The following is a 19,000-nucleotide window of genomic DNA, read 5'->3' as shown; positions in this document are numbered from 1 at the left end:
ACTAATATTTTATAGACAAAACTAAGGTGACTAAAAGATAAGAACCCACTGTTCAGAAAACAATTTGTTAGTTATGTCGCAATATCTTTGTAGAGCTTGTAAATGGCTGTTACATACGTTGCCTCAAGAGGGCAGGTTTATACTTAATAAACCTTCTTCAGTTCACTTTCTTGAACAGGAAAGATTTTATTTATTGATTTCACGGCGTACAGCAGTTATTACAGGAACAGTAAACAGAGATAGAACAGATTAAGCTAACAGTTTAATGTTAAAGATGAATGAAAAATACTAAATGTATAAAGAAGGAAACAGCGCAAAAATTAAGTACTGTGCAAAATAGGTATGGAGTCTACAAAACAATACTGTACAAAAACATTTCACATAACATAGAACTTATGTGTGTTATTCCATCGATTAATTAGATATTTATATTTGATATTTATATATGTTTTACACATGTAAAATGTTGGATAATTAACACATCATAATTGTACATTATTATTATAACTTCTATTATTATTAATAATAATAATTTCCCGTTTAGAAGTGCAACTTTTATTTTGACAGCTCTTTGACCGCACTCATGACCTGGATATGACCATGTTGTAGATTGATGTGCGCTTCTGTCGCTGCATGCGCTACTACCAGCGCGTGGCTTCTTGTGAATAACACTACAGTCAGTATCCCGTTTTTACAATGGAAGCCTTTAACCAAATACTACTACAGTATCCGCCATTTGTAGTCGGAGGTGTCGGAGCAACGGCGATTGCAGCAGGAGGAGCGCTGATCTATAGAATTGCAACAAGGTATTGTGTCTGTGCCCATAAGATGTCGCTGGGCCTCGCACAACTGACATGAATATCTAGCTAGAGCTACGAACTACACTGCATTTTCACAGCATCCTATGTAATTAACATGCACTGGCAGTATTTTCAACAGTTCGGCTGAAAAATACTCGTGCACGTGCAAAGTTATTGAACGAGCGCGCGCTATACAAACAAGAGCGCGAGATTTTGTAAAATGGCTTAGCAGTGTCTGTAGTACTTAAAACAGACCAAAATTCAGCGTTATATTAATATTTTTAACCAACTACTACATTTATTGTTACTTCAACGATTAATGTAGTAATTACCTCCTGTTTTCATTTATTATTGTTTTTTTCTGAGTTTCTGATAACGTAACGTTACTGTACGTATTCCGAATAATTATGTCATTTTGACGGAAAACTAATTAATATGACAAGAGCAACTTTTTTAGGAAAATACTAATTTCTATCACTGTCAAAATGCTGTGTGCTAGGCTTAAAGGTCCCCACTTTTTATTGGTATTATATACGTTAAATCTTCTGCTCTGATATATTAAATGTATTAACGTTAGTCATACTTTGTCTAGTCCAAGGTGTTTATTTACACTTTAATTAATGGGCTGTTGGTTACTAAAATATGAAATAGTTTCCTGGATTTTAATTCTTTCACATTTCTGCCTAAAATGAATCCTGTCCTAACTTGTTTTAATGTGGATGACATTATCATCCTTTATAAAATCTCAGGCTGAGTTTGTCAGTGTAACGTTAATCAAGCCACTATCAGCTTGTAAACAGAAACTCTATTCATGCTATTGTTTGGTGATCAGCCTCAGGTACCTAGACACTGAGTGTTCTGTCTGGAAAAACAAAATTCTGGTTTTGCATTAGATTCAATGCTTAGGATTTACATTAGTTTCCACTGAATGTCTTGCATGTCCTATAGAAATTGATTTGCAACCAAAAACACTGGGCCAATGTATTCCTAATTATTAGACTGAGGATTTATAGTCTGTCTGCAGAGGCCTGTGACCTGTTAGTTGAGAACCACTGTGGTGGTCTGTCGGATCATGTTGATGGTAGTATTGCATTACAGTTGTTTTCTGTTATTAATGCATGGTAGTTTTCAGCAGTGCTCCTAATTCTGACCCTTTTTATTCGACAGGAAAAAACCAACTCATGTTAACGTGAATTGTTGGTTCTGCAATCAGGACACTGTTGTCCCCTATGGGAACAGAAACTGCTGGGATTGTCCCTACTGTGAACAGTATAATGGCTTTCAGGAGGTATTGACTTTGTTTATAAAATTTGTTTGTTTTGTCTAAAGGTGAATGCTTTGGAAAGACAAAGAAAAAATTTCACATTTTACATGCATTTATTTATGCACTACCTTTCCAAGTTTGGGGTTGAAAAAGATTTTTGTTAATGTTTTTAAAAGTCTCTTATGGTCACCAAGAATACATTTATTTGATCAAAAATACAGTAAGACAGTAATATTGTAAAATTATTTTGAGTTATTGTTTTGATGTGTTTTAAAGTGTCATTTATTACTGTGTTGTCAAAGCTGCATTTTCATTATTTCAGAAATTACTCTGATATGAAAACATTTCTTATTAACAATGTTAAAACAACATTTTGTGAGAACTAATACATTTTTTCAAGATTCTTTAATGAAGAGTTAAAAAGAAAAGTTAAAAAGAACATTATTTTAAAAGTAAAGAAGTTTAAAGATGCTAATTAAGGCTGCATTTATTTGATCAAAAATACACAAATTTAATATTGTGTAATGATATTACAGTGTAAAATAATGTATTTCTATTTTAATATACATTAAAATATAATGTATTCCTGTGATAAAAGCTGCATTTTCAGTGTCATTACTCCTCCTGTATTCAGTGTCACATGATCCTTCAGAAATCATTCTAATGATTTATTATTAATGTTGGAAACAGTTGTGTTGTTTGATTTTTTTTTTTTTTTTTTTTTTGGAACCTGTGATACTTTTTTTGAAGATTGTTTAATAAATAAAATGTTAAAAAGAACAACATTTATTTGAAGTAGATTTTTTTCTAAAATACACACAACCCGTTCAAAAGTCTGGGATCAGTACATTTTTATTCATTCTTTTTTTTTTTTTTTTTAAACATACACTACCGTTCAAAAGTTTGGGGTCAGTGCATTTTTGTTCTTTCTTTTTTTCTTTTTTTTTTTTTTAAAGAAATTAATACTTTTATTCAGCAAGGATGTGTTGAACTGATACAAAGTGATGGCAAAGATTTATATTTTGAAGTGCTGTTCTTTTGATTCATCAAAGAATCCTGAAAAAGTATCACAGGTTCCAAAAAATATATGGCAACTGTTGCCAACATTGATAATTCTAATAATAAATCAGTATATTGGAATGATTTCTGAAGAGTCATGTGACACTTAAGACTGGAGTAATGGCTGATGAAAATTCAGTTTGCATCACAGGAATAAATTTATTTACATGTTTTTCTGTGTTTTCGATCAAATAAATGCTGCCTTGATGAGCATAAGAGACTTCTTTTATATATATATATATATATATTAGGGCTGGGCAATTTGGCTTAGAATCAAAATCTCGATTAATTGAACATTTTAACCCGATTACGATTAATGAACGATTATTTTATTTATTAATAAAATTATATTTAATTATATTTATATAATAATTATTTTTTTGCCCTCATAGTTCACTGACAAGTTTTGTACAGTAAATATGTTCACATATTACAAGCGAGAGATTTTTGGATGAAGGGTGCATTACTTGATTTTAAAATAATTGAAGGAAACACACTATCTACGATCTATGATTATTAATTGAAATCAGTGTTGAACAACTGAAATTAAAGCAAGCATTGCTTAAAACGAAAAGTCACATTTTTCTTAAATTAGTGAAAATAAATAACTTGCACTATTGGAAACAAAATAAATAATTTTCAATGTTTTTCATATTAAAAGTAGAAAATAAGCAGTATCGCCTCTAAATAAAATTACTCTTGTATATCCTGTAAATACTTTTTACTGTATAAATACTGTTTAAGCTCTCCATCGACATGTCGGCGGAATAACGGAACGGAGCGCTAGTGTTTTTTAAAGGGAAAGTAATTGAAATAATCTTCCTGGAAAAATTTTAACGATTATAGGTTCTGAATGTCGATTTCGATTATTTTTCGATTAATTGCCCAGCCCTAATATATATATATGTGTGTGTGTGTGTGTGTGTGTGTGTGTGTGTGTGTGTGTGTGTGTGTGTGTGTGTGTATACAGTCAAGCCCAAAATGATTCATACTCCTGGCAAATTCTGACTTAGTTACTTTTATTCAACCAGCAAGCTTTTTTTTCTCAGCTTTTATTTACATTTGAACAAAAAGTGTCATGTCCCAAATTATTCATACCCTTTGCAAACTGTCGCAGTCTATGGAAAAATCCAAAGTTCTATACCATTCCAAATAGTCCAAGCTGTTCAAAAGCATCCTAATTACCCTGATTCATTGGGAACAGCTGTTGAAAAAACAGGTGAACAGGTGAAAAACAGAAGCTCTCTGGGGTATGAATAATTATATGTATATGTATATATATATATATGTATGTGTGTGTGTGTGTGTGTGTGTGTGTGTGTGTATAAATATATAAATTCTATAGTTTAAACTTAAAATAAAAAATATTACAGTGTTAATGATGCCAATTTGGATGTTATAAATGTACATTTAGTCTATGTCAAGCAACTAAATTTTTGTTTTGTGCTTGTTTTTGATCTGTAGAATGGGGACTACAACAAACCCATTCCTGCTCAATACATGGAGCATCTCAACCATGGCGTTTCGGCTGGTGTCCCGGAGTCACCAAAGACTCTGCAGTGGGTCAACTGTCAAATGCTTCTGTGCAAGAAGTGCAACAGCCACCAGACACTAAAGATTAAGCAGCTGGCCTCGTTCATCCCCAGGGATGATGTAGGTTTATAATTCACCCATTTAATCTCTTAATTTTAAATCTCTAAATCTCATGTCTGAATTCAATTTGTTTTTATGTTTTTTGTTCATGACATCAAAACTTAAACATCAAGAATACACATTTAAAATTATTTTTAAAATGTGAAAAGCACCCACTCAGAAATAAGTGACATGAATGCATTTGCTAATTTCAATGCAATATGTTCACCATGATGGCAGGAAAACTATGATGAGGAGATTGAGGTATATAAGCACCACCTTGAGCAGACCTACAAGTTGTGCCGGCCGTGCCAGACGGCGGTGGAGTACTACATCAAACACCAGAACCGACAGCTGCGGGCTCTGCTCTTCAACCACCAGCTCAGACGCAGTCGGGATGCTGATAAAGCCTTTATTAAGGTGGTGATCGCTATATATTTATACAGTTTCAAATCAAGCCACAAGACTGGACATGAAAAATAAAGACTCTTTTATAGCACTCTGAAGTGTATATTCTAGAATACTAAGAGCTTGATTAGGCGCCAAGGGCTTGACATGGAAAAATTGCGCTGAATTTAGATGTTGCCCAGATAAAACTGCAATATTACAACAACCTAGGTATCATTTGTAACATGCACAAGTGTGATTAATGACCAGTCTGTTACTAGTGTTTTCTTAAACCGCAGATAAATGTGTGGAATTGATTGCCAGAGATAAGGAAAAACCTGTTCTCTCTTGTTTCCTTTTGTGTCCTGAGTATTTTATTGTGCAGCTACTGTTGATTCAAGTTTAGTTTTTAATCAAGCTTGACATGCAAGTTTCAAATGCTATTCCCATATCAAGTGATCTTTCTTTTTTTTAAATCTTTTTCTACAGAATACCTACTCGCTCGCCACGCCAGCCTGGTTGATCTTGCTCAGAGTTGTTGCGTTTCTTGCCTGTGCTTTTCTGGTAGCTGTGGCTTTGTCTGGATCTGGAGATGTGGCCACCTCTGTCAAGCAGACTTTAACTGGAGGAGTCACCCCACCTAAACGCCCCCTCCAGAATGACAGTGAAAGCAAGGCTGAGGAGGACAGCATGATGTGGGATGATCTGGCGGGTCTTCTGCCAGAAAAGGCTGTGGAGAACGCACGACTCGTCTGGCAGTCTGGAAGCGACCATCAGATGGCCGTGGCCTCCGTTGGTCTCCTAACTTGCATCACAGGTGTCTTGATGGCAGGACCTGTCAGGTGAACTAATTAAAATACATGTCATTTATTTCATGATTTTGAATGTCTTTTAAAATGTAATTTATTCCTGTGATCAAAGCTAAATTTTCAGCATCATTACTCCAGTCTTCAGCGTCACATGATCCTTCAGAAATCATTCTAATATGCTGATTTTCTGTTCAACAAACATTTATTATTATTACTATTATCAGTATTTAAAAAGTTGAGCACATTAATTTTTTCAGAATTCTTTGATGAATAGGAAGATCAGCATTTATCTAAAATTAAAAGCTTTTGTAACATTATACACTATACTGTTCAAAAGCTTGGAGTCAAAGCTTTGGGGGGAAGAAATGATAGAAATTTGTATTTTTATTTAGCAAGGATGCTTTAAATTGATCAAATGTGATGATAGATAAATTGATAGACCTTCTGAACTTTCTATTCATTAAAGAAACCTGAAAAAAATTCTACTCAGCTGTTTTCAACATAATAATAATAAATGTTTTCTGAGCAGCAAATCAGAACATTACAATGATTTCTGAAGGATCATGTGACTGGAGAAATGATGCTAAAAATTTAGCTTTGAAATCACAGGAATAAATTACATTTTAAAATACTCAAATAGAAAACAGTTGTTTTAAATAGTACAAATATTTCAATTTTACTGTTTTTGCTGTCATTTGGATTAAATAAATGCAGGCTTGGTGAGCAGAAGAGACTTAAAAATCTTGACTGGTATAGAATGTGAAGTGGATAAATATATGTATAATTTATATATAAATGTAGTACATGTATGTACATTTTTTTTACATTTCTTTTCTTCAAGGTTGAGGAGGATTGATGCTGTGGCCTCAGTGCTTTGGCTCCTGGTGATATGTTTTTACCTGGCTGAGTGTTACCTCAAGACGGACATCCCTGGTTGGTTGGAAACGGTCAAGTTGGGCATCACTTCTGTGTGTTGTCTGGTGGGATTCGCTGCCGCTGTGGCAACACACAAATCCACAAGTCAGAGAAGAGCCAGAGGTCGCAGGTCAGAATCTGAGCAGTGACACTAAGATAGGATATTTTATGGCATCTGTAAGTGAAGACACTTTTGGAACATGTAGAATCAAGGGTTTGATTATTATTTCGTTTCCGATATTATATTCCTCCCAACTGTCTTTAAATTACACTAACTAACTAATGCACTCAATATAAACCTCCAAGGCCAAGATACTTGCTAAATAGTTAATTTTAACACTGTGCTGATCTATAAAAAAATCATTTGTGTGGATGAGCTTGCTCAAAGTACTAGAAAAGGGTTGTTTATTGCCTTTTTTGTAGTATGGTGACTCTAATTTGACAAGGCAAAACATGTAAAGTTTAGATATTTTACTTGTGGTTTGGTGCAGGTTGAATTCACAGGTTTGAGGAACTAGTTCATCAGTGATTTTTTTTTTATTCATCTTGCAGTGTGCAATTATGTTTTTGCAGTGAAATAGATAACGCATTTTTCACCAAGAAGTTGCAATGGTGCTAAGGAATTGCATAATTGAATTCAAACTTACAATTGAATTTACTAAACATATGCGACTCAAACTACCTAAAACTATACCTACTCTATTAAACTGTAGCAAAAATACTGTATTATGCCAATACTGCTCCAATCTCATAGTTGCAATCTCCTAATAAATGATAAGTGATATTATCAGTATTTAGTTGTTAACATACAAATATGTTAGACTTATGTTATATATTTTATCTTGCATTCACTTTTGAGGTTAAGATATAGCTAAACACATTTGAGAGAGTCTCAACATATTTGTGCCTCTCTGTGTCATTTCTTAATAAACTTGAATTTCAAGTCCGTCTCCACCGCCGGGCTAATTTGTAATCTTTACATCAGTACAAAATTTATGCACTATTTATTTTAAAGACACCGAAAATGACCTAACTTTGTTAAATGCCATTTAGTTTGGATACTACTAACCACACTAAAGCTCTATAACATGTAGCCATCTTTCAAGTGTCTTTAACAAAAAGAGACACATTTTCAAAACTTTTACAAAGAAAGCTTTGTAGGGATTGTATGGAAAACTAAACATTTTGTAATCATCTCTTGCATACTGTATTTTGGCTGTGGTCTATAAATGTGTGACAGTACGACTGCAGATTGTATGTTTTCGTAGGTTTTCATTACTGTATTTCCCAAGTTACTGTATGCATGTGGCATATGCTGTGAAGTTCGTTTTTTGCTGTGATCAAGTACTTACTAATGTGACTTAGACACTTGCTGTCTGCAACTTTTCTGTTATTTAAATCAAGTATGTTCATTTCCATTAGATATGAATCAGCTTTTACAAATCTTATGGTACCTGGCCATCTCCGACAAGCTTTAATATTTATAATTTTGTATTACTAAAAGGTGAAATGTGCCCTCTGTAAAGCTTTTTTTATGATGATTTGTGGAACATTTCACGTATTTGAGTATTTGACTGTAGACATCAGTATTATTGAATATTTAGTTTGATGTATCCTCATTATCATAGTTTTGCTTGCCAAAGGCTGACAGTTGATAAATACTAGTAATAGTGTGCATTTAGACTCGACATTAATACAAGTATCTCAAAATAATGTAGAGCATTTATTTAGCACAGTATTGTATTTTTGAGTGTACTTGATCCTTCATTACTAGACAAATTTAGATTGTCTGCAAGTACGATGCCTCCCAGATTTCATATGATGTGAGTAAATAAGTGAATCTGAATTTAGCACTGAGGATTTAATGTGGTAGGACCTGTCAAAGTGAAATCACAGATCTGTGCATGTTGTATCAGAAGGCGCAGGGGTATGTCAGATCGATTGGAAGGATAGAAATTGGCTTTAAAGGAGTAGTTTACTTTCAGAACAAAAATTTAAAGATCTGTAAATTGTACTTACCCCCTTGTCATTTAAGATTTTCATGTCTTTCTTTCTTCAGTCGTAAGGAAATGTTTTTTGAGGAAAACATTTCAGGATTTCTCTCCATATAATGGACTTCTACGGTGCCCTCGAGTGTAAACTTTCAAAATGCTGCTTCAAAGGGCTCTAAACGATCAGAGCCGAGGAAAGAAGGGTCTTATCTAGCAAAACGATCAGTTATTTTCTATAAAAATTTCAATTTATGTACTTTTTAACCTCAAATGCTCGTCTTGTGTGTACTCTGTTTAGAGATAAAAAAATCTATAAATTGTAAATATTTTTAGAAAATAACCGATTGTTTCGCTAGATAAGACCCTTCTTCCTCGGGTGGGATCATTTGGAGCACTTTGAAGCTGCACTTAAGCTGCATTTTGGAAGTTCAAACTCGGGGGCAACATAAAAGTTCATTATATGGAGAGAAATCTTGAAATGTCTTCCTCAAAAAAACATCATTTCCTTACGACTGAAGAAAGAATGACATGAACATATTGGATGACAAGGGTGTGAGTACATTATCTGTAAATTTTTGTTCTGAAAGTGAACTACTCCTTTAAGGAATATTGCCCATTTTGATATTGGTGATGTATTTTGTCCAATTCGGTTTCTTACAAAGTTAAGACTTTGATTTGGACCAGCTTAGGTGGCCTCTGACCACTACAAATTGAAAATCTGCATTGCCCGCAGGCTGAAAGAAGTTGTCTGATTTTGAGAAACCTCCAACTGAAATAATCGGTTTGTGGCATTGCTGTGCTTTTTCTGGTATATCATCAACACCTGATCAGTGGTTTCTGGTGATTTTGACGTGGAATGACCCCAAAGATATAATGTGAAATGAACGGCTGAATTGTTGAATCGTGTGAAACCGTTTCCGTCCAAAAACCTAAAGGATTAGTTGACTTCCCGAACAAAAATTTAAAGAGATAATGTACTCACCTCTTTGTCATTCAAGATGTTCATGTCTTTCTTTCTTCAGTCGTAAAGAAATTGTTTTTTGAAGAAAACATTCAGGATTTCTCTCCATATAATGGATATGTATGGTGCTCCCAAGTTTAAACTTCCAAAATGCTGCTTCTAAGGGCTCTAAATGATCCCAACCGAGGAAGAAGGGTCTTATCTAGCAAAACGATTGTTTGTTTTTCAAACAAATTGACAATTTATATACTTTTTAACCTTAAATGCTCATCTTGTCCTGTCTCTGCCATGCACATGTGTAGTCTGTCATCCGGGTCAATACAGTTATATTGAAAAACTGCTATCTCATTTCTTCCCCAACTTCAAAATCGTCCTACATCGCTGCAAAAGTACCGACCCAGTGTTCACAAAGTGAACATACAAAGAAGATCAAACACTCTTTACAAAAAAGGTGAAACAGCGTTGTATGATGATTTTGAAGTTGAAGACGAAAACAAGATGGGAGTTTTTTGACATACCCTAACTGTATTGACCCAGATTACACAGACTACGCATCGCAGAGACGAGACAAGACGTGCATTTGAGGTTAAAAAGTATATAAATTGTCAATTTGTTTTGCTAGATAAGACCCTTCTTCCTTGGCTGGGATCATTTGGAACCCTTTGAAGCTGCGTTTAAACTGCATTTTGAAAGTTCAAACTCGGGGGCACCATAGACATTCATTATATGGAGAGAAATCCAGAAATGTTTTCCTTAAAAATCATAATTTCTTTATGACTGATGAAAGAAAGACATGAACATCTTGGATGACAAGGGGGTGAGTACATTATCTGTGAATTTTTGTTCTGGAAGTGAACTAATCCTTTAAGCTCAGATTTGTTGTTGTAATGTTGTGTTTTGAGTAAAGCAGCATGTTGGAGCTGTATTATACTTGGGTTGTATTGCATCTTTTAATACTTGTATTATTTAACCCTATTATTATAAATTTGAAATAAAATCCTGATAAAATGCGAACTGTGTGTTTGCCGTTTATTTATTTAGATTTAGATTACGGATTGTCGATATAGTGGATACTGGATATAGTCTGAGATATTACTGATGTATAATTTTATGTTTACAGTTATGCTAGTTTAAATTGTTCGTATTTATTATCTTTACATCACTGTAATCTACTTTATCTTTAGTTTATTCTAATGAAGAGCTATAATCAGATGTACCATTGACAGAATCAGCATATTTATTTTTTTATTTTTTTTCTGTATCTTCAGGCTTTTGAATTCTGTGGAAGTAAACTACTTTAAGTGAAACAGAATACAATCTTTACCATAGCAGTAACTGAAGAGATACTTGCTCCATAAAACTCAGCATTGGACCGATTTTCTTGTGTCTGTTGCAGGTATCTGTCTGGCAGTTCTCCTGGGCCGTACTACATTAATCACTGTTCCTCGCTGTCTGCACCTGTGTCTGGATCTTCTACCTTCATCCCAACACCTCCGCCCAATCTATCACAGCTGCTCATCCGCCAGCAGAGCCACAGAACGCGCAAAGCCTCGCCCTCTTCGCTGCCTGGGCGACTCAACAGGGCCCTCTCTCTGGGAACTATCCCCTCCCTTGCACGAGCAGGTAAAACGTTAGATGCACACTGTCACTTTGCAGAATCTGTTGTTTTACCAAAACAAACGAGGGACTATACAAAATGCACGTTATTTTTATTTTTAAGATATTTTACATGAAAGACATTTACATATAATCCACAAGAGAAAATAATATTTATAAAAATGACCCTATTCAAAAGTTTACACACTCTTGATTCTTAATACTGTTTTGTTACATGAAAGATCCACAGCTGTGTTTTTTTTTTTGTTTTTTTGTTTTTTTGTGACAGTTCATGAGTCCCTTGTTTGTTCTGAACAGTTAAACTGCCCGCTGTTCTTCAGAAAAATCATTCAGGTCCCAAAATTCTTTTTATTTTTCCGAATTTTTACATGTTTGAACCCTTTCCAACGATGACTGTATGATTTTGAGATCCGTCTTTTCACACTGAGGGCAACTAAGGGACTCATATGCAACTATTACAGAAGGTTCAAATGCTCACTGATGCTCCAGAAGAGAAAACAATGCATTAAGAGCTGAAAACTTATTTTTTTTAAGAAGATCAGGGTAAAATCCTACACCAAAAAATGCACTCTTAAAAATAAAGGTGCTTCACCATGCCATAGAAGAACCTTTTTTGTTTAAATGGTCCCATAAAGAACCTATTTCACAAATATTTTTGGTTCTTTAAAGAACCTTTGACTGAATTGTTCTTTGTGGAACCAAAAGTGGTTCTCCTATGGCATCGCTGTGAAGAAACTTTTAAAGCACCTTTATTTTTAAGTGTAGTTGTAATTAAATAAATATCACAATGATAAAATTATACAAAAATAATGCGCTGTGCAATGAAATAGGCATTCTGTAAAATAGTTATAATAGTCAGGGGTGCAGCATAGCAACATGATTGACAGAGGTTAATACACAATCACCTTTTAGATTGACTGTCTGTAATACTGTATAAAATTTCCATTCAAAATGAAAGCATAAATATTGGCTGTGCGTTGTTGGTTTCAGAGCGAAATGCAAAACATTCACTGACGTGCTTCACTCGGCAACGCATTTGCCAGCAACCTGCCAAAATAAAAGCTTGCTGATTTTAGATTTGAAAATGTGGAAAATTTATATAAAAATAAGTAAAAAACAAAACAAAAAAAACTTAAATATTAGCATTATATTATTTTTTTTATTTAATACTATTTCTTTTATTTTAAAATACAGTATTGTCACACTTTATTCATTATTTAGTTTGTTTTATTTTTAAAATTAACTAAATAAAATGCAATATTATTATTATTATCACTATTTTTTTTTTAATATAGTTATATTTAATGGGTCACAGTATGTGCAGTGTGAGCACCAAACCAAATCTCCAGGTGCTCTCATGAGAACCAGACCAAAAAACTTATGTGCACCCCTGATAATACTCATATAATGTATAAAGCCTTCACTTCGTTGCTGAAGTAAAGAGCTGTGCTGCTATAGTGAGAGGCCCCAGGTGCTGTTTTGTGGACCCGATGCAGAAGTGCGTGATGGGAAAGATGTGGGTCACCGACTGACTGAATGCATGGTACAAGGAACTCAGCTCACTCTTCACCCCAGACGGAGCCGCACCTAGCAGGGGAATTTTGCCAACTGCCAAAGAAAACTGCGAAGTGTGATTGAGAAATAGTCTGTTCTGTATCTCCGGCTACCTGCATGCTACAGGGATTTTCCCACCAGTGATGAGTTTCGGGTTACAGGAAGTGACAAATTGACTTTGTTATATTAATAGCCAGTCTGTTTCATCTTTTTACACTATTAGGTTTAGAAAACAGTGAACCTCTAAATGAAATCTGCCATTATTTACTCACCGTCATGCTGTTCCAAACTTGTATGACGCTATTTTTTTCAAAGGAACAATTTGACAGCGCATATATTGACTATGGTCTATCAAGCTCAAAAAATGAACTTGTGTGAGGAACATTATTCACTGAAAATGCCTTCGAGCTCTCATATCAAATATGATGCAGATCAATATTTAGTATCAGTATGAGCAAGATATTTAAAAAAAAAATGAGTAAATGGTGAATAAATTTAAATTATTCCTTGAATCACAGTTTTGGCTCAGCATAACCTTTCAACAATTGTTCATACTATATACCAAACGGGATTGCAGCGGCAACAGCTTGGTTTGCCATAGCTTTTAACTTTGACCTGTCAGTAAACGGGACTTTGTGATATACACACAGGCTTTTAAAGCCTGGGATCAGGGTGATGTCGGGAGTGGTGTTTAAATGACTGTTGTGAGACGGTAGAAGAATCATGGTTCGTTTCATGTGTGGATCTTCAGACGAGACCAGATGAGATGGCAAACGTCAGCCTCCTGTAATCAGATGTAGTGGCTCGGCAGGTGTGATATAAAGGGCCAGAGCTTGATCTTTACGCTCTTGATTTAATCGCACACGCTTGACTGAGAAATCTCAGTGTTTGATTTGTTTTCCACCTCATTGCATTATATAGAGATGGGTGTGTAATTGTGATGTTTAACAGCTGACAAGTTTTAGTTTTAAGAAATATCCCTAAGTTGAGTCCAATGAGATCTCTCACAGCTCGTTTTTACAGAAGCATTAGAGTATCACTCATCTCCCTGTCACACTTCTGCAGGAGGTCTTGAAAAGGCTTTTGTGTGAGCGGGGCCGGTACCTGCTCCATCATGTACCTCCATCCATCTGCTCTATAATGTTCAGTAATGGTGCTGCTCTTCTACGGCTGCAGCTGTGTTGGCTTCACATATGGAGACATTCCTGGAATGACAGTATGAGAGTGTTAAATCTCTCCACTTTGCAGTTGGATGCTTGTGTTGTATCATAAAAATTGCTAGGAATGTCCATCAGGCTTTTGTGGAATAGCTGCCTTTAACTTTTTGAGAAAGTAGCCATGGAAAGTTACATATAAGAAAATTTGGGGTTTGGTATGATTTTTATTTTTATTTTAGGAAATTACGTTTTATTCAGTAGTTTTGAATAACATTGGATGCAAAATTCACTTTTACATGGTGTTTGCATATAAATGTGTGTTAGCAGTGTGTGGGCACAACCGCCCTTCAATGAAAAAAATGTTCACTCCTTTTTTTTTTTTATCCCGCAAAAACCTAAAAAGTCTAAATTATCAAGCCGTTTTGATTTTCTGAGCAGTATAATGTAATTTTGCTCAGGCCCCGTGCTCGACCGATGATGGATTGTCCCGTATTAGCATATTTCCACCCTCAACCAGTTGTACGCTGTCCGCCATTTTCTTTGTGCTTGAGCAGCTGTAGCAACATGTCTTGTAAGCAATGCAGGTGTTTTGTAGTTGAATGTAAAAGTGAATTTAAGAGTTTTTGTTTTTTCCCGAAATCAGAACAACTGAGGATGCAGTGGATTTGTTTGTTTTTGATGGTAACGCACCACCAAATACACAAAAAATCGAAGAGAGGGGTGGAGTGAGCACTAGCTCATTATCATTTAAAGAGACATGCACAGACACTGTTCGCTAAGGTCAACTTATAGATTTTTACATTAAAAAACATCATAATTTAGAAGTAATAGGCTATTTTCTGTCCTGCTTTTATCCTCCCTCAGCAAAGCGGTCTATTTGATTAGCACGGTGGATTGTAGACTCTGAATTAAACGCCCACTGTTATGATTGGCTAACAGCGTACATTCCTCATAGATGGACTGCTGTGACTTAGGTTTAAAACACATTAATAACTTAGTAAATATCAAACAATCTGTAAGAAGAGACAAGGCAATAGTGACCACTTAATGAAAACAGTTACACTTTTGTTGCAACATCACTGTCGGATCCAATATAGTCGGCACAGCATCATCTTTTGGTTTCAGTCTTTTTGAAAATCCTGTGTTGAATTTTGTCATTCCGGTTACTGGTTTAACTTGGTTTTTCTGAGGTTACGCGTTGCGTCAATGACTCTATGGGCAGCTGTAAACGAATCAACGGTAAAATGAAGTAAACAATGGACCAAGTTCTTACTGTCGCGGTCTGAAATCCACTCTTTCCTAACTTTGGGTTTAGAAGGAAGGCAATGCAAAGACTGATTTTCCACAAATTGCCACTGCAGAGCATAATGTTGTTTTCAAAGCCATCCTTGAAGTTTGGTTTCCAGTAAAAATTATGCATAAATTGGTGGGTGGGGCTAAACAAGCTGTTGTAAATTGATGGGCGGAGCTAAACCGCCAACGATGTTGATCATCTTCTGTGGAGGCAGCGCTTAATCTACCATACATCATACATAGGAACATTCCAAAAGCTGTTGTTTTGTCAGACTGATTTTAGACTAACAAAGTTTTGAGTTATGAAACTTACAGGATGTTTTTATAATAGAATAACCTCTTTATATGTCAAAAGATCAAGGCACTTTTGGTTTCTCAGTTCATCACCCCTTTAACATGGTAAAGGGGTGTTTTACACGACCACTGAGGAATTCTAACCAAAGTATGTTGCAGACATTTCAGGAAGACCCTAAAGAATCATACAAATTTGTGGAAAATGGCCATCCAATGTCCCCTTTAAGCAGCAGAACTGTTCTCAACATTGATGATAATAAGCACTAAATCATATTAGAATGATTTCTGAAGGATTGTGTGACACTAAAGACTGGAGTAATGATGCAAAAAAAAAGAAATTTGCAATCACAGAAAAAAATACATTTAAAAATATAATAAAATCAAAAACAGTTTTTTGAAATTGTAATAATACTTCACAACATTACCACTTTTACTGTATTTTTTTATTAAATAAAAGCTAAAAAAAAAAAAAAGAGAAACCACCCCCAAATAGTTGTGCTAATTTGTTCTTATACTTGTAGATTCAGGTTTCCTGTTCAGTGGGAGTAGACCATCTTCACAGTGTAAAGACTCTCCACCTTCAGGTAACTCAGAAGACGTAAAGGAATTGTTGTGTACATCTTGATAAACTAAAACCATAAAGATAAAATAGAAAATCAACATTCTTTCATTTTTGAATAGATTACTACTCCCTAAAATCTGGAAGCCGACCCTCCTCTCCTGGACCGTCTCCAACTCCTTCCGTGGCAGGATCTGTCACTTCCACCTCCAGCTCCGCCAGACAACGTCGGCCACTCATCAGCCCAGCCAGACTCAACATCAGTGGGCAAAAGCTGCAGCTCTTTTCCTCTCCTCTGGAGCCATTGAGTTTGGCCTCACCTCCTTCCTTTCTTTCAGAGCCAAGCCATGTGCACAGCAGAGGATTCTTGCCTGATGTTCCGCACTTCCATTCACAGAATCATGGTATACAACTTTTGGATGCAATTTTAAATTTTCTGTTAAAGGGATAGTTCACACAAAAATTTAAATTCTGTCATTATTACTCACCCTCATTCCAAACCTGTAAGTTCATCTTCGGAACACAAATTAAGATATTTTTAATGAAATGTGTAAGCTTTCTGACCCCAAAATTATTCTTGTAACTTCATAAAATTACGGATGAACCACTGATGTCGCATGGACTATTTTATCGATGTCCTTACTACCTTTCTCGGCCTTGATTGTGGTAGTTGCATTGCTGTCTATGCAGGGTCAGAAACCTCTCGGATTTCTTCAAAAATATCTTAATTTGTGTTCCAAAGGTCTTACAGGTGAGGTGGGTGAATGATTAATAACAACATTTTCATTTTTGGGCGAACTCTTTTAAAACTATATTGTAAAAAATGGCCAAACCAATGTTTAATTGTTCTTTTCTCAAATTTTTAACTGTTAATATTGACATAGATATGATTGTGTTTGGGTTATAGGTTCAGTGATCGATGAGGGCAGTGTGTTTGAGCATGTGGAGAAGCGAATGGACAGCTCCTCTACATCTTCAAACTGCCATGTAGACACAACTACAGGAAATGGAACCGACAGCAAGCCAGGATGGAAGGGTACGAATAAAAAGTTCATTAGAAAAGCTGAATTTAAACTAACTAGTTACTGTGTTCCACATAACTATTTGTTGTTTGTATGTTTTTGACAGGTTTCTTGGGCCTGACCCTTTGGCCTGGCCTGCTGTTCGCCAGCCTGACCATCAACTTAACCTTCATCTGCGTCTATCTCTATTACAACTGGAGATGAGAATATAGATCAGACCTCAGGAGTTAAAGGTCAAAGTGGGGATGTACACTGGTCTTTGTCACATGTGTGCTCAGGAAATACGTGGATAGCATTTCCCTTAGGTGACGACTACAACTTTATTCTTGCTGCTCAACAATTACGGAAATAAAAAAGGAGAATAAATGAATTCTCAAATAAATGAGAAGACTGTATTCTCGTATTAACTTGAGCTCTGTTAAATACAGCTGAGATTCCGCAAAGTATGATGTGAGCTTTGTAAAACATGTTTTGGTGCATGTTCAATCATTTCTTTGTTTTTAAACACTGGATGTGTTTCAGAGTGATTGTGCTGTTAAGTTTAACAGAATGATGTCTGTTGGGCATGTGACGCATCTTTATAAAAAATTAGTTTGACGACTTTGCCATATTGCTGTATATTGAAGTGTTTCTGTTTCCTCAAAGAATAATTCCATGTCATGTCATTATTGTAATGATGTGATATTACAAGGTGCAATATGTTTGTGTTGATCTAATTTTGTCAACAGTGTGACACTGAAGATTTGCTTTAGCAAATGTCTGTTACTTTGTCCATTGAGCCTCTGTTCAACTCATAATGTCAACAGGATAACATGGATATTTTGTACATAACAAAAAGGTGTTTCAATTATCAGATTGAAATAAATCTCTCTTGTAATAATTACATTGGTTTTGGTGTCGTTTTGAAGTAAACGCTGCTAGAGATTTTTTAGAGCATGTATTTGTAAAGTCAGTTGCTTTGTGAACAAGCCAACAGTGAAGGTAGTTAAAAATGTTTTCCCTTGATCTTTTGATAAGTACAAGTTTGTGTTAGTTTCCATATCATGGTGTACTTAAAACGTTCACTTGCACTTGCACTTGCATGTTGCCCTTATAATTTGATTATTAGAGAATGATGCAATAATTTACATTTTCAAAAAGTGTAAGGGAAAATATACAATAGGAACTAAAAGTATTATAATAGAGTACTCCAGAGTTTATCTTTCTCCATCACTGGCTGAGTGTAGACAGTCTGTCTCCTGAAAGAATGATAACCATCTGAATTCTCTCAGTATAGAGTGGGTGGCTTTTTGAGAGATGATTTGACTCTCAATGTCCATTTTATCCTAAAATAAAGAAGAGAATGCAAAATCATTTTAATTACAAGCCGTTAATGTGTTTTGCAAATGGAGGTTTATCATTCAGAATTTAAATGCAGAAGATGGATTTCTAATTTCTGATGTTTATTATTAAATTGTAGTAAGTGTGCCGACTTTAATGGAGGTAACTGAAGTACTGTAGTTAGCAATGTATTTGTCGATGCACATAAAGATGAAACTGGCAGAGTGGGAAATTCCAAAAAAAAAAAAAAGCGGCAAGTTAATACATGCATCTTGCTGTAAGAATGTTTTATGTTATCTTAAGACACATTCAGACTAAAGACATTAGTCGGTGGTCAATTATATATCAGCATAACATCAATAAGAG

General features: G+C 35.1%; 1 protein-coding gene across 2 annotated transcripts; it reads left to right on the top strand.

Moving 5' to 3' along the window:
• Positions 1 to 616: 616 nt before the first annotated feature.
• tmem201 (transmembrane protein 201) lies at positions 617 to 18,197 on the top strand. Of its 2 annotated transcripts, XM_073823054.1 has the most exons (11): positions 617 to 806; positions 1,968 to 2,088; positions 4,588 to 4,776; positions 4,996 to 5,175; positions 5,632 to 5,984; positions 6,793 to 6,996; positions 11,215 to 11,441; positions 16,255 to 16,317; positions 16,415 to 16,696; positions 17,200 to 17,328; positions 17,421 to 18,197. In XM_073823054.1, the coding sequence occupies exons 1-11, from the start codon at positions 697 to 699 to the stop codon at positions 17,516 to 17,518; spliced, it is 1,956 nt and encodes a 651-aa protein (XP_073679155.1). In that variant the 5' UTR covers positions 617 to 696; the 3' UTR covers positions 17,519 to 18,197. The 2 variants fall into 2 exon arrangements, with proteins under 2 accessions (XP_073679155.1, XP_073679156.1); XM_073823055.1 differs by lacking the exons at positions 11,215 to 11,441; positions 16,255 to 16,317; positions 16,415 to 16,696; positions 17,200 to 17,328; positions 17,421 to 18,197 and having other exon boundaries at positions 6,793 to 11,140.
• Positions 18,198 to 19,000: the final 803 nt, after the last annotated feature.

Source organism: Garra rufa, chromosome 18 (genome assembly GCF_049309525.1).
Source record: "Garra rufa chromosome 18, GarRuf1.0, whole genome shotgun sequence".
Lineage (NCBI taxonomy): Eukaryota > Metazoa > Chordata > Actinopteri > Cypriniformes > Cyprinidae > Garra > Garra rufa.
The sequence above is the reverse complement of the archived record's forward strand: the minus strand, read 5'-3'. Positions and strand labels throughout refer to the sequence as shown.

Excerpts from the sequence above, each read along its gene's own strand:
- tmem201 (XM_073823054.1), top strand. The coding sequence starts at position 697 with ATGGAAGCCTTTAACCAAATACTACTACAGTATCCGCCATTTGTAGTC. Across the intron at positions 807-1,967 it reads ATCTATAGAATTGCAACAAG|GAAAAAACCAACTCATGTTA; the intron begins GTATTGTGTCTG and ends TTTATTCGACAG. Across the intron at positions 17,329-17,420 it reads CAGCAAGCCAGGATGGAAGG|GTTTCTTGGGCCTGACCCTT; the intron begins GTACGAATAAAA and ends TGTTTTTGACAG.